Source organism: Schistocerca gregaria, chromosome 5, assembly GCF_023897955.1.
Source record: "Schistocerca gregaria isolate iqSchGreg1 chromosome 5, iqSchGreg1.2, whole genome shotgun sequence".
NCBI classification, from domain to species: domain Eukaryota; kingdom Metazoa; phylum Arthropoda; class Insecta; order Orthoptera; family Acrididae; genus Schistocerca; species Schistocerca gregaria.
The window spans coordinates 168289356-168311759 of record NC_064924.1 but is presented as its reverse complement, the minus strand read 5'-3'; the positions used below and the strand labels follow the sequence as shown (position 1 = coordinate 168311759).

General features: G+C 39.7%; 1 protein-coding gene across 1 annotated transcript in view; it reads left to right on the top strand.

Moving 5' to 3' along the window:
• The window catches only part of LOC126273372 (leukotriene A-4 hydrolase), a 98250-nt gene extending 91300 nt beyond the window's left edge, over positions 1–6950 (top strand). Inside the window, exon 13 of the mRNA XM_049976923.1 lies at positions 6369–6950. Within this exon, the coding sequence (XP_049832880.1) occupies positions 6369–6486 (118 nt within the window). The 3' untranslated portion in view covers positions 6487–6950. The remainder of the gene's footprint in view (positions 1–6368) is intronic.
• The last annotated feature ends 15454 nt before the right edge of the window (positions 6951–22404 follow it).

Genomic DNA, 22404 nt, shown 5'->3' with positions numbered 1-22404 from the left:
AGGTCGGTAAAAGGAGCCAATTATTAACCTAGCTCGGTTGTTGAGTGTAACCTCCACCCATAATATTTCACAGGAACTATCCACTTCTACTTCACTACAGGATAAACTACTACTAACAGCGACAAACACGCCACCACCGGTTGTATACAGTCTATCCTTTCTGAACACCGTCTGTGCTTTTGTAAAAATTTCGGCTGAATTTATCTCTGACTTCAGCCAGATTTCTGTACCTATAACGATTTCAGCTTCGGTATTTTCTATCAGCGCTTGAAGTTCCGGTACTTTACCAATGCAGCTGCGACAGTTTACAATTACAATACCAATTGCTGCTTGGTCCCCGCATGTCCTGACATTGCCCCGCACCCTTTGAGGCTGTTCCCCTTTCTGTACTTGTCCGAGGCCATCTAACCTAAAAAACTACCCAGTCCATGCCACACAACCCCTGCTACCCGTGTAGCCGCTTGCTGCGTGTAGTGGACTCCTGACCTATCCAGCGAAACCCGAAACTCCACCACCCTATGGTGCAAGTCGAGGAATCTGCAGCCCACACGGTCACAGAACCGTCTCAGCCTCTGATTCAGACCCTCCCCTCGGCTGTGTACCAAAGGTCCGCAGTCAGTCATGTCGACGATGCTGCAGATGGTGAGCTCTGCTTTCATCCCGCTAGCGAGACTGGCACTCTTCACCAAATCAGATAGCCGCTGGAAGCCAGAGAGGATTTCCTCCAATCCATAGCGACACACATCATTGGTGCCGACATGAGCAACCACCTGCAGATGGGTGCACCCTGTACCCTTCATGGCATCTGGGAGGACCCTTTCCACATCTGGAATGACTCCCCCCGGTATGCACACAGAGTGCACATTGGTTTTCTTCCCCTCTCTTGCTGCCATATCCCTAAGGGGCCCCATTACACACCTGACATTGGAGCTCCCAGCTACCAGTAAGCCCACTCTCTGCGACTGCCCAGATCTTGCAGACTGAGGGGAAACCTCTGGAACAGGACAAGCAGCCATCTCCTGCCGAAGATCAGCATCAGCCGGAGACAGAGCCTGAAACCGGTTCGTCAGACAAACTGGCGAGGCCTTCCGTTCAGCACTCCGGAATGCCTTTCACCCCCGGCCACACCTCGAGATGACCTCCCACTCTACCACAGGTGAGGGATCAGCCTCAATGTGGGCAGTATCCCGGGCAGCCACAGTCGTAGTCCGATCGGGGGATGCGTGGGATGAGCTGGCGATTGGGGGATGCGTGGGATGAGCTGGCCATCCCCGACAAACCCCCATCCAGACCCCCCACAGTGATGTCCATTGGCAACAGTCTCAAGTTGTGTGACCAAAGCCAAGTCTGCCTGAAGCTCGGAGCGAAGGGATGCCAACTCAGCCTGCATCCGAACACAGCAGTTGCAATCCCTATCCATGCTAAAAACTGTTGTGCAAAGCACGTCTGAATTAATCTACAGGGAGCACAAACAAATCGACACAAAATTTAAACGGTTATTAAAATACAAGATTGCCTAGTAAATGCAGTAATGCTGTTTCTTGCGCACTGCTGACACACTGCTTGGCAGCGGAAGGAGACTACGCGATTTTGCTCTATTCAGGTACTAAAGCTCGATGCTACAACTCTCAAATACTATAATATGCCCGAAATTTATGAATTAAACATTGCAAGTACCAAAAACACGCAAAGAAATTAAGAATTAAATTATGTAACAAATGAGTGAGCTAGGAGTATACGACTTTCTGCTGACAGCTGCTTATTCAACAGCGGCAGGGAGCACTGTGCATTATTGTCTTAAAAGATGATGAATTCACCCTTCCCTCTGCTGGATCCACAGGATTGCATGCCTCAGATGTGAACTGATACACTGCTGCCTCCACAATCTTCTATAATGATTGTCAGGTGTCATACAAATCCTGTACTCTTCAATGAAGAGAACCCATTGCCATTAACCCAGGTTCCATTTGAGGTGTTCCTTTGTGCCCTTATTCACATCCTACTATAATGTTTGTAATTGACTTCTTCAGACTATATTAATTGTGTGGAGACGTGTGCATATCCTGTCAACGCCAACAGCACACAATTCTGGTGGATTCTCTGCCTATATATCAAGATTAATTTGTATGTAGCAGTCATTGATTGTTGTTGTTGTTGTTGTTGTTGTTTGCTAGGGGTGACCACTATGAGAAAGATATTCAATGTTTTTAATCTCATGATATTGCTGGAATGCTTGAATGAAATTGCTGTGATGTGCAACAATTCAGGCACTTCCTATACCGACAACCCTTCACGGCTTTATACTGTATTACACGCAAAACCTTCCGGTCAAAATCGAGTACTTGGGGTGGGTGCATGTCACATGTCAGCATGAAAATCCACAGCTAACTGTATCTTGAATGGGTTAAAGACCTTAGTGATCACCTGATTATGCCAAGTGTAGAATTCTAAAATTGTGGGTATGTGTAAGACTGTGCATGTGCAGAAACAGAGGGATGTGTCATCATATGTTGGGCAATCACATGACTTCCATTGTTGATGTAAGTCATGTCAGTGAAGTAGTGTGTATGTCCCAGCTGATGTGTAGAGTCAGCACAGCAAATTAGGCTGACATGGAGGCACCCCAGAATGATAGAGAAGTGCTATTGCCTTTGGACCTCCCATACCACATTGAGAATGAACATGCCCAATTTGTCGGTGTATCAACACAGGGTGTCCTATGTGCCTATGATGTATGTTGTACAACTCAGCAATGGAATGTGGCAGGGCAACAGTGATTGTACAATGATGCTAACCAACATGGTTGAAGATGAATGCCGTGGCTCTTAAATGACAATCAGTTTCAAACCCGACATGAATTACTCTTGTTAGCGAACACAAGTTCATCTCGATCAATGTCCAAGGGAACATTGAAAAAGGAGCTGCATGCAGCTGTCATTTGGAATCGAGTACCTCACGAAAGGATGAGTGCACCAAAGGCCCTGCGAGGTATTTAACTTGCAGTGTGTGAAGCATGTAGTTTAGGCCAGAGGTGGTGATGTGATGTTTTGAATTTGTTGTTCGTATTATGACTTGGCTTTACTCATTCAAGTGAACATGAACCCGATTGCTTATTTCAACATTCTTGGTGATCAGGTGTTGCACTTTCTTCTACATCTCCACGATGAGTATGCTGTGGACACTATCATATTCAAAGATGACAACAGCCATGTTCACAGGGCCACACTCATATATTTCTGCTTTGACAGACACTCAGGCAGCCTAACGGAGCTTGAGTGGCCTATTTAATCACCTACTCTTAATCACATAGAAAGGTGTGGGACTATTTGGAATAGCAGGTGGAACACAGTAGTCATCCTCACAATTTAGTACCTCTGTGGGATCTAATCACCAGTGTCTTCAGCTGGATATTGTGTACCTGAATAAACTTGCAGACAATCTTGTTTGCTGGACTAAGGCAGTGTTATGTGGTGTTAGCATGATGTTTCCTGAGAATTACTAATTTTTTGTCTGTTATGCTTATTAACTGCTCAAGGATGTCCATCCCTCCAATCATTCCTCCAGGACTTGACTTGTTATTTACATTAGAAGGGACACCAGTATAATATTTAGTTACTGCATTCTGCAGTGTGACCACCTAGTTCTCAGAGGCCACAGTTTGATAATATAAGCAAATAGTTATATATAATTTACATACCTTTCATACTCAATGCTTTGTCTCAAAAGTAATTAGTGCCTTCTCCTGAGCATTGTTAAGTTAGTATTGCTATTATGTGTATAATTTGATAGCATTCTGAATAACTCAAAACCTTTTTCATATGTTGGGTTAGCTGTTGAAGGAACAAGTATTAGGAAAGGACAGTTTTTTTATTCATAACTTACTGACAAGCTACCACAGAGATGAGGCTGAGTCATTCACTTAAGGTGACTATAAAATTCCAAAATTCTTAGTTCTTGGCAATGCCATTAAACCATATGGATAATTTTCATGCTTGTTTCTTATGTGTCCTATCTTGGCAAGACTGACTTTTGTATGAATTGCAGCCTTCTGATTGAGACTGTTAATATTAGCCAATAGTTCTTTTTGTGTTAACTCTTTAGCACAAGCTCTTATTATAGAGACAAGTGAAAGCTTTTTACTCTGAAAATACCTCTTCTTTGTATTGTGCCCATTTTCGTATGATGTAGTATGCTTATCTATCATTTCTGAATAAGTATATCACAAAATATACAAACTGAATTAACACTGATAACAGAACAACATAAATGACCACAAGCTGCACTACTCTTCTGGCCAAGAGATGAGCAACTGATTTTGGGTGTGTCTGTAGCACATTTGCAGGGTTCTTCCAGGAAAGCCACTTCCCTGACCAAGAGCACTCCTCGCTCATGAGTTTACTGACAGACTATGCAAAGTTGCAAGTTTGAGTCCACTTCAACCTTTGGTTTTTAAACTGTGTTAACTCGTTGTCTGTTAGACGATGGGACCTCAAACATAATTTGCTTCACTTTTTAATCCACCAGCATAGCAAAAGCTTCCAGAAACATTTCTGCAAAAGAGTTTGAGATCAGAACTGAATAGGCTGAAGAACTTCCTTTTAATGCAGCAATCACAGACCACTGCCCAATGACCACCAGACTCCAGCCAGCATCCACCCATATTATCACATCACATCACATCACACTTTGGGCACTAAATTTTTTTATTATTGCTATTTGATTTTCTGCACTAAGTAACTTTGATATACAGAGTGGACACTGTGCAGCAGCACATCGGTGTGGAGTTTGCTCATGCAGCATATGTTGTGAAGAATACTTAAGTCTGTAAACTACCATCACCGTTAAAAGTTACCTGAAACAGAATTGGGTTGATGTATAAGTTCGTGATTTTTATTTTTGGCGTGTTAGTTCATAGCTCACCGTGAGTGTATTTATAAATTGTCATTTCTTACTTGAAGGTCTAGTACTTGTCTTGCAGTTACATATTGAATTTTGCATATTTGAATCTTATGAATGTTGTTTAAGCATCATAAAATAGAGTCTCAAGTGCAAGAGGGCTAAATTTTATAATGCAGTGTGCACTTTGGATGTAATATAGGGATAAAGGCAGCAGAGGTAGTTAAAATGTGTGCCATAGTTGGATTGATTGTTATCACAGATGTCACATCAGAAAATCATTTTCTCATTTCAGCGACGAGTGTTCAGATGTTAATGGTTTTCCACATTCAGGAAGTCCCACTATAAAACAAATGTGATGAACTGCAATCATTTAACCTTTGTTCAACATTTTTATTCATTGGACAATATTCAGAAGTTGGGTGCAGGAGTACTGCATAGTATAATTCATAGCAACAGATGCTGATGACAATTTGTGATGCCTTTATGTTAACTTCATAAGGAGAAATTAACAGCAGAGCCCTAACAAAAGATCTCGCCTCAAGCTTAGGGCAGTACGAACAGAAAATATGCTGCATCTAGTGGCACAAAAAGGATATTGTGTACTCTGAATTGCTATTCATTGCAGTTGGCATTTGTTGCCAGTAACTGAGATGCCTTTCAGTCATGGTCTAAGAAAAACTACCAAGAAAATTGCATCAACTGTTGCTGCTGCACGATATCACGCCTCTCGTTCTACTGATTTGACGAAAGAACTGCGCAGGAGCTTGTTTGAGAAGTCATCCCTCCTTGCACTTATTTTTCTGATCCACATTGCCATACAAGCCGCCTCGACCAGTCAGCCTGCACGCTATTTGTTCGTTTCTTTTGTCAGTTGACTTGACTGAATCGAGTTATCAAGTAGTTGTACTTCCCTATGTAGCAATGCGCGTTTGCGTCATTGTATTTTATATGTTTGTGTCTGGCCCATAGACAGCTAACAAATATCTTTGGGAAAAGTCACAGCCATTCTAGTGATCTCGATATGTTATTGTGTGTGGCATTTGTTCGAGAAAAGTCACAAATATTCTACCGTTTTCTTGTACAGAGAACCTTATATACATAACATTATAAATACGGACTATTCGCTGAATAGGAAGGTAGTTTACATTCAGAAGCAGAAATATTAAGACTGAAGAATAGGCACACAGAACTCATCATTTAAGGAAGAGAACCGCAACTGCAACTTTTTTATATCATAAGATGGCATTGTCTTGTATATGTATATAGTCACTTTAAATAAAATTTCTTAAACTTTGCATGTTACTTGATTATTTTTTATTACAGTAAAAGTACAGGTAGCTCAAGATATCTTTAGTGCCCACTCCTTGAGGTTTTTCTGTATCCACCACTGATTGAATGACAATGCAAGTAGTAATATTTCCCTTATTCAACAGCAATTTTTAGTGACTAATGTAAAAAATTTGTTTCAGGGAGTTATATGCATGGGATGAAGCCAGGGAAGCAGCCATCTCATCATATAAAGCACATGCTTCCAGCATGATGTATGTGTCTGCTTATACAGTTGGCAAAGATCTCCATCTCAACTGAACTAATAACAAAATGTTTGGGTACTACTTTGGAGCATTTTAATACCTGTTCAGTATATTAAAATCTGTAAACCACTCTGCCAGTGGATTTGATTACATATAATAAATTTAAAAAAAGTAACAACAAAAATCTTTCATGTCCACATTATAAAGCAAAATAAGGTTGTTTGTCACTTAGAGAGATATAAAATTATTTTTAAAAATGATGATGATCTAAAGTAGCTGGTGCACTGATTCATCAGACACAGCATCTGTGACCAGTAAAATAATTTTGAAGGCAAGTTTTGGAAAAGAATGAACCTCATCAGTATTCTGACAGTATGAAAAGGAGAAGAGCATTAATCTGGGAAGATATTTTTATGTGACAGAAGAAAATGCACTGAATGTTTTGAGCTGCAGCCACACTTTGCATTTACAAGCATCCCAGAGCAAGAATATATCTCTAATAAATGTAAGTCAAGTGAATACTGATTCTTCATTATAGTGTTTCACATATTTGATATAGGCCACCTATAAACATAATTTTGTGCTCAAATTCTTTATAATCATTACATGCCATTTCAGAAAGCTTTTTTCAGTGAAAATGTGTACATAACTTATAATAATCAGAAATGAGCCTGCACAGTTTCCTATTGTCCTTCCTGAAAGTCAAAGCTAATCTGGCAGCAGCACAGAAAGAATTAAAATAACCAAGATGTGACAGTGAGTTTAGGAACAAGGTAGGTGAATGAACTGTGGGTCAAGGCTGTCAAATCCAGAAAGATGTTTAGAGATACTGCCAAAATTATGTAGGCAACAAGGAGTTCAGGAAACAAAACAAAAAAGTGCAAGTCAAGGCTAATAGTAGTCAGAACATTAAAAAGATAATGAAGGTCTTCTTGCTAGCAAGAAGCCGATAGAGGGGTATGTCAGAACTAGTAAAGAAGTACCACATATGCTTAAGTGAAGTGCAGGGCTCAGCAATGTCTCCCATGATTTAGATTCTCTGGCAAAAGACCTTAGTTAAGAAGATCATGTAGTAATCTGTAGAAGAAAAGGGAAAAGGAGCACATCACTAAGAGGTGCTTTTTTAATCATTCAGCAAGACTCAATGTCACAGGGAGCACTTTCAAAGATGTCCAGTGCAGCCCTGGACAAAACATCAAGAACCATAAAGTTTTTTCAACCACAGCTGTACAACCCAGAAGCCACACAGAACCATGACATCCAGTCGTGAAAGCTCACATTGTATTAACATTACTGTGAATTGCTATTCACAGTAATGAGAAGAAATTAAAGGAAAGGAAGACTGGGTTTAACGACCCATCTCCATTGAGGTCATTAGAAATGGAGCACAAGCTCGGATTGTGTCAAGAATGGGGAATGAATTGGGTCATGCCATTTCAAAGGAACCATTCTGGGATTTGCCTAGAGCAATTTAGGGAATTATGGAAAACTTAAATCTGGATGGCTGGACATGGGTTTAACCGTCGTCCTCCCAAATTCGAGGTTAGTGTGCTAACCCCTGTGCTACCTTGCTTGGTATGTGAAGAAATTGTACCACTCTTAGGACAATAAGACAAGCCTAAAATGAAGTGTTCTGTTGAACATGTAAATCTAGAGCTTCAAGAGTTACCATACCACATACGGCAAGACCTGCACCTCAGTGTTTGCAGTAAGAGGTTTTTGCACAAGTAATTTCCATATAATAAGAGCACTAGGTGTTTAATTCCTGCCATTTCTAATGATTCCAAGACTTCTTGAGCCTAACAGCTTAAGAAAAAGAGAGCTTTTGCATAGCAATAATGCAATGGAAGAAACTCAGTGGAGAAACAAAGAAACAACAGCTTGGAATGCACAAAGGTAACAATTGTGATGCATTTGGACTTAAAACATAAGAAACCTTTTAAATGAGGAGGATAAGCTTCTGATATTGTTACAGGAAACTGAAAAATATAAAGGTATTTCTATGGATGTTCATTCCATCATAGAACATTATTTGGAAGTCACAGAAATTACACTGATTCACCTAGATGGATACAAGTAGTATACCCTAAATCGAAAATAGTACCATAATGCACTGAACAATTCTTTAAGTGTTGTACTTCAGTAATGAGCTTTGAAACATACAGGATAGAAGTATACAGACTTCCAGTAAGAATTGTTTTAAACCTAGTCAGGTGATTTGATACCATAATATTAAGATTTACAGTATACTACCAATTATTCAGGGTAATGTAGGGCGGAAGATACACAAATAATTGATAAACATAAATCGTCAAGATATTTTCTTACATGTATATTCTTTGTTCAAAAGTTTATGAAGTTTTGCACATAGGTACTGCAGACTGGTTTATTTCTTAAGATAGTCTGTGATGTTGGTCTGCTTCTCAGAGAAGTTAACATTTATTTTGCACAGCATTAATTTTGCTTGCAGCAATAATGTCACTGTTCTGAAACTCCCTCTGAGCCATATAATCTATAAGAGTGTCAACACATTGCAATGCAGTTTATGACTGACAAGGTCACTGTCTTCTTATTTGTTTTGTCAAGAAGCAGCAGTCACAATTTCGGCATCACTCGTGTACTGGGAAGGTTCACGTGTCAATCTTCAGCCACTCATCTTCGAAATCATTCAGAACCTTTGCCAGATTAATAGTTCGTGCAGCTGTTATTTCTTCATCACAGAAACCTGAAAAATCACTTTCTTCTATATCTGGAAGAAATTTTTTACATGATTGAACGAGTGTTGACTTCCTGCCAGGCATCAGAAATCTTGAATATGACATCTAGAACTGTCAACTTTTTCCAGAATACCACTAAATCATCCTCATTAGCCAGCATTCTCTCTAAATGAGCCTGGCAGTAGTGGTTTAGTGATGCAATTGTGCTTTGTTCCACTGGCTGTATAATGGCAGTCACATTAGGAGGTAACAACATAGTTATGATGAGACCATTATCAGAGATGAGAATCTTCTCAATGGGATGTGAAGGGATATTATCAACAATAGAAAAGCACTCTGTGGCAATCCTTTCTCTTCTGGAAACAACTGAACTTGTAATACAAAATGTGAGAGGAACCAGTTTTTAAAATTTCACTATCCATTTATGCTCCTTTTTGGATGTAGTAATACGCAGGCAGATTCTTAGCTATAATATCCTTGAATGCTCTTGGTTTTCTTGACTCTCCAATCACTAGTAGTTTCACTTTTTGGTTCCCAGTAGCATTGGTGGTGCACAAAATTGTAATGCTTTCTTTAAATGACTTATATCCAGGAGCAAGAACTTCGCTCTTGCAAGCGAGTGTTCTGGTTGGTGCACATTTCCAATACAAACAACTTTTGTCTCTGTTATAAGTTTGGTCTGCTGTGGAATTTTCTTCTAGAAATTTGTGGAACTCTTTCCAGAATCAACTGCCACAACATTTGAACTAAGCTGCTGTCCTTGCACAGTAAGTTTGCGAATCTGATTAGCCGTCCAGATGAGGTATTAAATTCTCCTTCTAGCTCTTGAATGGCATGAAAAAAATTAACTTTTTTGGCAAACATTGTGCCTGAATCAATGACACCTTCTGCTTATTATTCCTGAAGCCATTGCAGAGAACGGCATCTAATTCATCAAATGTAGATCTCTTCGTGCATTTTTATGCAGGTAGTCCAGAACTAGAATTGCATTTCCTAACAAAATCCTGTATTTTCTTCTTATACTTTTAGTGCCCCAAATAGTCTGCATTCCTGTACCAAAACCAGGACTTAGTTTTGCAGTAGTTTTCCCGTTCTCAGACCTTTCAAATAATTGCAATTTTTAATGTCAACACATGTTTCTTTTAAATTGCTTTGTTGACACATTCCAATTAACATCAGAAAACTGAGCGTGTTTTCGATTTACACAGAACAGGCTGGCTGATAACCATGGAAATGGTGCTCTGTCATTATGTGGCCGTCGTGTAAACAATGGAAAGGGCAATTATTGTCACGTGGTGGGTTGTTTAGTGCTGTTTGCCAGAGAAAACTATTGCACATCTTTTTTTTTTTTAATGCACAAATAATCAGGAGTAATAGTAGTTGAAGCAACAGTGAAGTGATTGTATGTAGCTATTTCAGTATTGACTTTGTTTTGGATAGTACTATGAAGGATACCTAAAGTTGCTGATATGTCTTTCATTTGTTCCCCTCGATAACGTTCCCAACAAGAGTTTGACTACATAATGCAATAACAAATGGGAATGGTGGCTAAGATCAAAGTATTTTATTCCCGGAACAGAGTTTTAATGAGTTCAGAGGACCAACTCTCATCACGAGCTTTGCACTACGATGACAGATATACCAATTCAACCAAGTGTAAGATGATTCTGAATACAAGTCAGTCCACTTTTTCCATGTAAAACTTTTATTTTTAACATATTCTGGGCAGTCAAAATTAAATTTTTTTTATTGGTATAAAGTGTCTGCTTAGAAATAGTTAATTATACTTATTCCAAATTTATTCCATTGTCTACTTTTTGGTAATAAAGGAATGAATAAAATAAACAAAAAGAAATAGTTTACCTCAGTTTTTATCCTTGCATACTATCTAAGCCAGTCATCTATGGTATCACTATTTTTAATCATCATCATCATCATCATCAGTATCATTATTTCATTTGTAAGCCTACTGGCATTTCTTCCTTCCTGACACTCCTCTGACAGTATGTATTTCCCAAGGGATAAGCAGCACTCTTTGAATCCTTTCATAATACTGGGTGGTTATAATTGAAGCGCAGCCACTCATTGAGGTCCAATGTGGGATGTAATTATCGTATGGCAGTGAAACTTGGTAGATATGCTAATGTGTTAATGTGGAACCAATTTACGCCGCACACAAATTAGTTTCAGTTTTGTCACTGTACACTGTTTCTATGACAGTATGACACCCACGCTGTCATTTTACAAGCCGTGACATGAGTGAAAAGTATGGTTATCAAGAGGAGAGACCATGCACTATTAGTGAAACTGATTTATATGAACGGCAGCAATTAAAGAGTTCCAATAAAAGAGTATCGCCAACTGAAAAGTTCGAGGAGAGACCCAATGTCATTAAATGGTTTAAAGAAGATAACAATGAAATTCAAAAACACCAATGAGCTTGATATGGCACCTGGAAGAGGAAGGTGTCCTATACCAGATGTAGTTATTGACGAGGTTGCTGTTCCTGTAACTGGTCATGCAGCATATGCACCAGGTAATGCTAGTGCTCTTGCAGTGTCATGAGAATTGTCTTCCCATGGTATGAAAACTTTTGGAGTCTGTTTTACACTGGTACACATAGAAGATCCAGACAGTGCAGCAATTGAAACCTCACGATCTGCAGCAACATTATGAATTTGCTCTTCGGTTTCTGGCACAGATCAAAGTTGATGACATGGACCAAGAAATATTCTATGGAGTGATAAGGAACATTTTACGCTACAGTCTGCAATGAATGCACAGAACTGCAGAATCCGGTGTACTGTTAAATCATGTGTTGTGCACGAAGAGTGACCGTGCTCGTCGTGTGCGCCTGTGTGATGTGGACTCACAAGTACCTTTATTCTCGGTGTGTTCTTCTTTAAAGAGAATACACCCATATAGCAAGTCAGGTGTGCCACAACGTCTGCATCTTATCGAGACCTCCTTGTAAGGCATGTGATATCTGCTTTGAAAGAGTCAAACTATGTGGAAAACCACTATTTTCATGAAAGATGGGGCAACACCTCATGCCGCTTGCATGCACCCTTCCATGAACGTGTTCTCTCTATAGGTTTTCCAGATGCATCGCCTGCAAGATCACCTGATCTGAATCCAAGTAACTCTTGACTCTGGTGGTATCTAAATGTATGCATTTACTGAGGACGCATTCGGTCTCTACCATATTTGATGGCCAGTATACATAAACAGGTTACTCAGGTTCCACCAGAACTGTGGCGAGCAATTGTTGATCATTGTTTTAAGATTGCAGCACATTGTCAATGTCTCCAGCATTCATTTTCAACAAATCGTGTAAACAATAGCTAATAATAAAATCAACATTATGCCTTTCTTACTTGTTTGGTCTTTTCTGCCCAAGTCCTGTTTCTAATCCACTACGCTAGAAACATTTCTGTATGCCTTTGTTGCATTCACAGTGCCACATTTGCATCTGGTATCCAAAATTGGAATTATTTTTTTTTTCCCAGCATAAACAAATTCGACATTAATGCATTAGCATATCTAACAAGATTCGCTGCTTTATGATATATATATGGACAAGGTCTGGAGACACTGGAAGGTTTAAGATAGATTATATAATGGTAAGGCAGAGATTTAGGAACTAGGTTTTAAATTGTACGAAATTTCCACAGACAGATGTGGACTCTGACCACAATATATTGGTTATGAACTGTAGATTAAAACTGCAAAAAGGTGCGAATTTAAGAAGATGGGGTTGGGATAAACTGAAAGAACCACAGGTTGTAGAGAGTTTCAGGGAGAGCATTAGGGAACGATTGATGAGAACGGGGGAAAGAAATAGAGTAGAAGAAGAATGTGCAGCTTTGAGAAATGAAATAGTGAAGGCAACGGAGGTTCAAGTAGGTAAAAAAACTAAGACTAGTAAAATTCCTTGGGTAACAGAAGAGGTAATGAATTTAACTGATGAAAGAAGAAAATACAAAAATGCAGTGAATGAAGCAGGCATTGACACGAAGTGCAAAATGGCTACGCAGGGATAGCTGGAGGACGAATATAAGGATGTAAAGGCATATTTTACAAGGGGTAAGATAGGTACTGCCTACAGGAAAATTAAAGAGACCTTTTGAGAAAAGAGTACCACTTGTATGAATATCAAGAGCTCAGATGGAAAACCAGTTCTAAGCAAAGAACAGAAAGCAGAAAGGTGGAAGCAGTATATGGAGGGCCTGCACAAGGGCGATGTACTCGAGGGCAATATTCTAGGCATGGAAGAGGACGTAGGTGAAGATGAAATTGGAGATATGATACTGCATGAAGAATTTGACGGAGCACTGAAAGACCTAAGTCAAAACAAGGTCCCTGGGAGTAGACAACATTCCATTAGAACTACTGATAGCCTTGGGAGAGCCAGCCCTGACAAAACTCTACCATCTGGTGAGCAAGATGTATGAGACAGGCGAAATACCCCTAGACTTCAAGAAGAATATAATAATTCCAATCCCAAAGAAAGCAGGTGTTGACAGGTGTGAAAATTACCGAACTATCAAGTTTCATGGCTGCAATATACTGACACGAATTCTTTACAGACGAATGGAAAAACTGGTAGAAGCCGACCTTGGGGAAGAGCAGTTTGGATTCCGTAGAAATGTTTGAACACATGAGCAGTATTGAGTAGACTTAGAGAAAGCTTTTGACAGTGTTGACTGGAATACTCTCTTTCAAATTCTAAGGGTGGCAAGGGTCAAATACAGGGAGCAAAAGGCTACTTACAATTTGTTCAGAAACCAGATGGCAGTTATAAGAGTCGAGGGACATGAAAGTGAAGCAGTGGTTGGGAAGGGAGCGAGACAGGGTTGTAGCCTATCCCCAATGTTATTCAATCTATATATTGAGCAAGCAGCAGTAAAGGAAGCAAAAGAAAAATTTGGAGTAGGAATTAAAATGCATGGAGAATAAATAAAATCTTTGAGCTTTGCTGACGACATTGTAATTCTCTCAAGAGACAGCAAAGGACCTGGAGCAGTTGAACGGAATGGACAGTGTCTTCAAAAGAGGGTATAAGATGAACATCAACAAAAGCAAAACAAGACTAATGGAATGTAGTCAAATTAAATCAGGTGATGCTGAGGGAATTAGATTATTAAATGAGGCACTCAAAGTAGTAGGTTAGTTTTGCTATTTAGGGGGCAAAATAACTGATGATGGTCCATGTAGAGAGGATATAAAATGTAGTCTGGCAATGGGCAAGAAAAGTGTTACTGAAGAAGAGAAATTTATTAACATCGAGTATAGATTTAAGAGTCAGGAAATCTTAAAGTATTTGGATGGAATGTAGCCATGTACGGATGTGAAACATGGACAATAAGTAGTTCAGACAAGAAGTTAATAGAAGCTTTCAAAATGTGGTGCTAGAGAAACATGCTGAAAATTAGATGGGTAGATCATGCAACTAATGAGAACATACTCAAGAGAATTGGGGAGAAGAGGAATTTGTGGCACAACTTGACTAGAAGAAGTGATCGGTTGGTATGGCATGTTCTGAGGCATCAAGGGATCACCAAGTTAGTATTGGAGGGCAGAGTAGAGGGTAAAAATCATAGAGGGAGACCAAGATATGAATACACTAAGCAGATTAAGAAGGATGCAGTAGTTACCTGGAGATGAAGTAGCTTGCACAAGATAAGAGTAGCACGGAGAGCTGCATCAAACCAGTCTTTGGACTGAAGACCACAACAATATGAGAATTATAGCCCATACTGGACCTCCACATGTAGCTCATCTTTAATTATTACCACCCGGCAGATTCACTTGAGATTCTGTCCCAGTTAGTACTAATCCACTGGCCAAGCTCGGATGCTGACTTGCTGACTATTCTGTAACTCCCCCCCCCCCCCTTTTCCTGGAGAATAGGAATGGCCTTTTCGAAGAAGGCTGTCACTGTTAAGCTGTCATTGATGAGCCTTAAAAGATTTATTCATAACATTACTCGAAGTTGTGAGTCATGCCGACAAGAATTGTAACCAGGTTTGTGGTGTTTTTTGCTGTCAGATCCTGAACCTGTGTGAGATGCCCCAGAAAGAATTCAGCACCAATATTTCCTTTTGTTAAGTGAAAAGCCTGTATTCTGTTTCCAACAATCTTCAACTAGTCTCGCACCATGTTACATATCATCCCTCCATTTTCTTGTCATCTAAAGATAAGCCCTGTAGGATTTAAAGTCATTTACTCTTGTACAAAAAGGTGTACATTATTCAGGAACACACATATTCAATAACTTGCCAGCAGCAATAAAAAGCTTAACAACAAGTGAAATTCAGTTTAAGAGAAGCCTAAAGGATTTATTGGTGGCCAACTCCATCTACTCCATTGATAGATTTCTCAGTAGACCCAACTGATTTGTATATATATATAAATAAAATAGAAAGAAACTTCCACATGGGAAAAATATATTAAAGATTCCAAGACTTACCAAGCGGGAAAGCGCCGGTAGATAGGCACAATGAAGAAAACACACAAACACACACAAAGAATTTCGAGGTTTCGCAACCGGCGGCTGCTTCGTCAGGAAAGATGAAAGGATGTGGGTTTTAAGGGAGAGGGTAAGGAGTCATTCCAATCCCGGGAGAGGAAAGACTTACCTTAGGGGGAAAAAATGATAGGTATATACTCGCGCGCGTGCACACACACACACACACACACACACACACACACACACACACACACACACACACACACACACACACACACACATCCATACATACACAGACACAAGACTTTTTAATATATTTTTCCCATATGTCGAAGGTCTCTCTCTCTCTCTCGTACTTGCACCATGCACGCAGATCCCTCTCCGCATCCAGGAGATCTATTGAGTGCACTCTCTTTCACTGTGTATGTGTGTACTATGAATTTCATTTTTTTTCCAAAAGAACATGCAGGTGCCCACCAAGCACATCCCCTACCCATAAATATTCTATAAAAGAGGAAACACTCCACACTGTATGTCAAAGCAAGCTTGTGTCTGTGTATGTGCGGATGGATATGTGTGTGTGTGCGCGAGTGCACACCTGTCCTTTTTTCTCCCTAAGGTAAGTCTTTCCACTCTCAGGATTGGAATGACTCCTTACCCTCTCCCTTAAAACCCACATCCTTTCGTCTTTCCCTCTCCTTCCCTCTTTCCTGAAGAAGCAATCGTCGGTTGCGAAAGCTAGAAATTCTGTGTGTGTGTTTGTGTGTTATTTTATTGTGCCTGTCTACCGGCGCTTTCCCCGCTTGGTAAGTCTTGGAATCTTTGTTTTTAATATATTTTCCCATGTGGAAGTTTCTTTCTATTTTATTTTAAGGTTCTTTTGCGCATTCTGCAACTCGTGTGACGTAATTGCCTTACTGGCCAAATACATACAGATTTGATAAGGAATGTGCACAGTTCACAATGTGCATAGCTAGTCCCTGTCATTCAACTAGAAGTTTACGTCAGTGCCACCAGGTGGTAGCATACTGTGGTGGACTTTTATCCCTGTTTGCTCGGCATAAATCCCGCTAGATGATAGCACATTCCTAAAATATGCTAATTCACTCATTATATACTGTAGTAAAATTAGATCGGACATCAGTATATGTTAAAGCTGTATTGACACTAAACCTATTTTTTGGGTTTCTGAATGAGTTATAGTATATTAAGTTAAGAATTTTATCATATAGTAATCCATTGGAGGCGCTCAAGAGAAACTTCCCATTGCACTCCCGTCACATTTAGTGGTAAGATGACCCAGCAGATAACCTGTCAAAAACTGAACACAGATGAAGAATGAAAACATGAAGAATGTGTACTGAACTGAGAAAAAAATAGCAAAATCGAAACAGTGAATGGTCCAAGCTTAACAAGTGAAACATTAAGGAAGCTGGAATAGTGATGGTGAATGGTTAAGGGATCACGGTGTTGACCTACAATGTGGACGAGTTGGGTTCAAATCTCGATCTCCCTCATGTTTTTTTTTTTTTTTTTTTTCTCCCCATCCTCTCTTATTACACAACATGGTGAACTGTCCATCGTGTCATAGAAATGTCTGTTCTCTTTCTGTAGTCTTGGCAGTCATCATAATGCACATTGGTTATAGAATGTGAGTCATGTGGTGAGAACATATTACTGCCACAAGTAAATGTGATGAATAGCGAGAACAGGTGAAATACCACACAGACATCTCAAAGAAATGAAAACAACAAAAAAACAGATGTGAACTACACTCCTGGAAATAGAAAAAAGAACACATTGACACCGGTGTGTCAGACCCACCATACTTGCTCCGGACACTGCGAGAGGGCTGTACAAGCAATGATCACACGCTACCACTGTCAGCTCACCATGTCCAATCTCAAAGGTTATGACTGTTATAATATGTATTTAAAGCAAACCTGATTTGCACCCTAATAGTTCCTAATAGTGGCGTTACTAACACCATCTTATTTGACTGGTGCAAAATCTGAAGACATATTGTCTTTCAGATGTAGGAACATGCCTACCAAAAGTCGTATATGTCAAACAACTACTTGTTGGTGTTGTGATCTCTCCCCCCCCCCCCCCTCCCCACACACAATTAGTGTACATTCTCACCCACAATTACTTTACCTTTGAAGGCTTAAACTACAAACAAATCCATGGTACAGCAATAGCCCTAATCTATGCCAAACTATTCATGGGCCATCTAGAGGAATCCTTCCTAACAATCCAAAATCCCAATCTGTCATGGGTGAATTTATTTCCAACTAATAATATGTCCAGTTAATGTGAAATAATGATGTATGATAGAAGTGTTCAGATAAACCTTATTACAATTCCACAAGATTTTTAATAATTCCACCTGGAACAGTTTATCCTAGAATTCACTTACGAAATCTTAGTGACCTTGACCGAGGGTGGGGAAACCCTATCTGCATTCCTTCAGAACCAGAACAACTTCACCATTTGTTTCACCTGGTCCTGCTCAACTAAACAGGCCACTTTCCTCAATGTGACCACCTCAAACAAATTGCAAGTCCATATTTTATAAAGTTTTAGTCTTCAGTTACTTATTTTAAAGTTTACTTGTGTTAATATTTGCTGTAAAAGTAACTTATTAGTGGATTTTCATTAATCTCAATCTTTCTTCCTGTGTTATGGACTTGAGTGGTCTGTAATTTGTGACTGTGCTTACGCCATTCGTCCAAGCCTCACGCCTCAGTAGTGTGTTTACATTTTGCGGCATGAAGCTGCAGCTGTAGTGGTTATAAAGCTGACAAAGTTATTTGCGCACTATAATACAGTTATTAAATGTAATAGTTTTCAGCGGTGTTTCGTGCTATTTGTGGTGAAATAACTATTTAATAAAATTTTGGAAATGTTATCTTCCTGAGTTTTCTGTGCATTGAAGTCATTTATTAAACTTCATGCACTAGTTTTCAGCTGACGTTTCTTATTGTTTCTAGTGAAATATTTCAGTAAAATTTTCATTCAGTGTTTTAACTTCATTGAGTGTTATAGTGGCTGCTTGAATTTTTGGTTTTAGCTAGTAATTTTGTGAAGTTTTGTTGGTATTGGTATTAGCTGTGGTGTAGTAGAAGGTAACATAGATGTAGAGCTTTTTTAAGTAAATGTAAAATTTTACCATGAGTGGGAAGTGTGGGCTCTGTCATAGGTTTGTAAGTAATGGGTTACGGTGTGGGATTTGTTCAAAATCTTTTCATGGGGGGGGGGGGGGGGGGGGGGGAATACAGTGGGGAAGCCAGTGGGCATTCTAGCGAGATCCTCTCCTGGGAATGCAGAATCTGTAGTAGAAATAAGTTGATAGAGGAGCGAGCAGGAGCATAAGATTTGTGCCCTTCAGGTGCAGTTACAATGCCCAAAGGAGGAACTAGATAGGTTGAGGAGCGTGAAGGGTGATGGGGAATGGAAACTGGCAATTGGCAAGAAGGCAGCTAGGAGGAGGAGGTATTCAGACAGTTATACTTTATGTATATGCAATAAATTTGACCAACTGTAAGAGTTGAGTGGAGAGGAGCCTCTTGTAGCTGTAGATGTAGGTAACATGCACCAGTCCTCAGCAGTTAGGAGGCCTAGGTCAGTTGATAAGTCTAACAGAAAGAAGGAGGTTCTGCTGCTACGTAATTCACATGGTAGAGGTGTGGGCCAGCAGTTGCAGGAAGTGTTGGGGAGTGAGTACCAGGCCACAAGCATTGTGAAGCCTAGTGCAAGGTTGGCTCAGGTGACTGACAGCACAGGGGAGTTATGTAGGAATTTCACGAAGAAGGATCAGGTAGTGATAGTGGGTGCACCAGGGAACAGTCTTGATAGGCATGCTGAACATGATGTAGGTGGTGACCTAGTAAAGATAGCTACTCAAACTGGTGGCACTAATGTGCATTTCGTGCAACTGTTTCAGCGTCATGATCGGCCTCATCTTAATGCTGCTGTTAGGCACGTTAACATGGGGTTTGGGGAAGGTGCTGATGGCTGAGGACATGGGACACAGTTCAGTGGTGCCAGTTGGGTCTATCAGTAGGTCTGGTTTCAATAGGGATGGCCTGCACCTCAATAGGTATGGAAAGGGGAGGCTGGCAAAGCTTATAGGTGACAGTGTGGTGGGTGGTGGTGTGATCACTCATGGAAAAATTTCTGTAGTAGTTGGTTTTAGAGCCGCACATTTTTTAGATTGAAGTCAGTTGATAGGTATACCTGCTTAAAGGAAGTCCCTCTAAGGGCTCACCTTCAGAGGATGTCATGTTTCCAAGCAGAGAAGGAATTAGCATATTTCATCAAAATATAAGAGGTATTAGAGATAAAGTTAGTGAACTGCTTATAGATGTTGACTCGGAAATTATTGATATGTTGGAGCACCACTTAAATAATTTGACAAATCGAGACTTCCTTTACCAGGATACAGATTAGGTGGCTGTTTTTCAAGGAGTCCCTTGTGGGGTTGGGGAGTGGCCATGTACGTAACAAACAAACAGTATTCCATTTGAGTCCGGAGACACTGAACAGATATTTGAATATTGTGCAGGGGCACTTGAATTTAGTGAAACTAAACTTCTAATTGTTGTTTAAGAGTCCCCTAACTCTGACTTCAGAGCATTTCTGCTCAAGCAAGAGAGGGTTCTTGATTCACTTTGTAGGAAGTGCCAAAAATTAGTTATATGTGGCGACTTCAATATACATTCCATTTAGGGTGCAGGGGAACAGTAGCACAGTCATAGACAACATTTTTATTCATTCTTCATTACTAGATGGGCATTCTGTTAGTAAAAGGGTGAATGGCCTTTCAGACCATGATGCACAAATTTTAACACTAAAAGGCTTTTGTAGTCAAACAAATGTCACATATAATTACAAACTATGTAGGAAAGTTAATCCAACAGCAATAGAGAGTTTTTTAAACCTTGTCAAGGAAGAAGAGTGGCAGAATGTGTGTAGTGCCAATGACATAGATGATAAATATAATGTTTTCCTTCACACATTTCTCATGTTCTTTGAGAGTTGCTTTCCATTGGAACGTTCGAAAAGGGGCACTAGCAGTAGTAGGCAGCCCGGGTGGATGACTAATGGGATAAGAATGTCATGTAGAACAAAGCGGGAATTATATCAAAATGTTAGGAGTAGTCACAATCAAGCTACAGTAGCCCATTACAAACAGTACTGTAAGGTGCTTTAAAATGTTATTAGGAAGGCAAAGGTTTGGGTTGGGTTGTTTGGAGGAGGAGACCAGACAGTGAGGTCATCGGTCTCATCGAATTAGGGAAGGACGGAGAAGGAAGTTGGCCATGCCCTTTCAAAGAAACCGTCCCAGCATTTGCCTGGAGCAATTTAGGGAAATCACGGAAAACCTAAATCAGGATGGGTGGATGTGGGATTGAACTACTGTCCTCCTGAATGCGAGTGCCACTGTGCCACCTCACTTGGTATAAGGCAAAGAGTATGCGGTATGCACATAGAATAGCTAATTCACAGGATAAAATTAAAACCATATGGCCAGTTGTGAAGTAAGTGTCTAGTCAGCAGCACAAGGTCGTGGTATTTACGTTACTGATATATCAGATATATGAACAGTATTTAACAATCATTTTCTGAGCATTTGTGGTGAATTAAATGAAAATTGACTTTTTACAGGGAATCATATAACTTCCTTGGCAAATTCCTCTGTGATACAGACAAGGGAGAGATTGAGTCAATAATTAAATCACTGAAGGACTCTCATAGATACGATGGAGTGCCTACCAGAATATTAAAATACTGTGCTGCACATGTTACAGGGAATCATATAACTTTCTTGGCAAATTCCTCTGTGATACAGACAAGGGAGAGATTGAGTCAATAATTAAATCACTGAAGGACTTCATGGATACGATGGAGTGCCTACCAGAATATTAAAATACTGTGCTGCACATGTTAGCCCTGCATTTAGCCATATTTGTAATTTTTCCTTTAGGAATGGTCAGTTTCCTGAACGATTAAAGTACTCATTTGTAAAGCTGTTTTATAAAAAGGGAGAAAGGAATAATGTAGATAATTTTAGACCTATTTCTATGCCATCAGTGTTTGCTTAAGCTATTGAAAAGGCTGTGTATGTAAGGACAATATCATTTTATACCACACGATTTGCTGTCAAATGAACAGTTCCGTTTTTGAAATTGTTTAGCAACTGAAAATGCTATATTCTCTTTTCTCTGTGAGGTACTGAATGGATTAAACAAAAGGTTTCAAACGATAGGCATATTTTTTTTATTTAACTAAGGCATTTTATTGTGTTGATCACAAAATATTGCTCCAGAAGTTGGACCATTACAGAATACGGGGAGTAGCTTACATTTGGTTCACCTCTTACTTTAGCAACAGACGGCAAAAGGTCGTTATACACTATGTTGAGAATGGCTATGATGTGGGTCTGAGTGGGGTATGGTCAAGTGGGGGGTGCCCCAGGGATCAGTGTTTGGGACATTCCTGTTCCTTATTTATATAAATGATATGCCCTCTAGTATTACAAGTAACCCTCAAATATTTCTGTTTGCTGATGACACTAGCTTGGTAGTAAAGGATGTGTGCAACATTGGCTTGGCTTCAAATAGTGCAGTTCATGACATAACTTCATGGCTCATAGAAAATAAACTAACGCTAAATTACAGTAAGACTCACTTTTACAGTTTCTAACACAAAATCAACAAAACCTGATGTTTTAATTTCACAGAACGGGCATATGATTAGTGAAACTGAACAGTTCAAATTT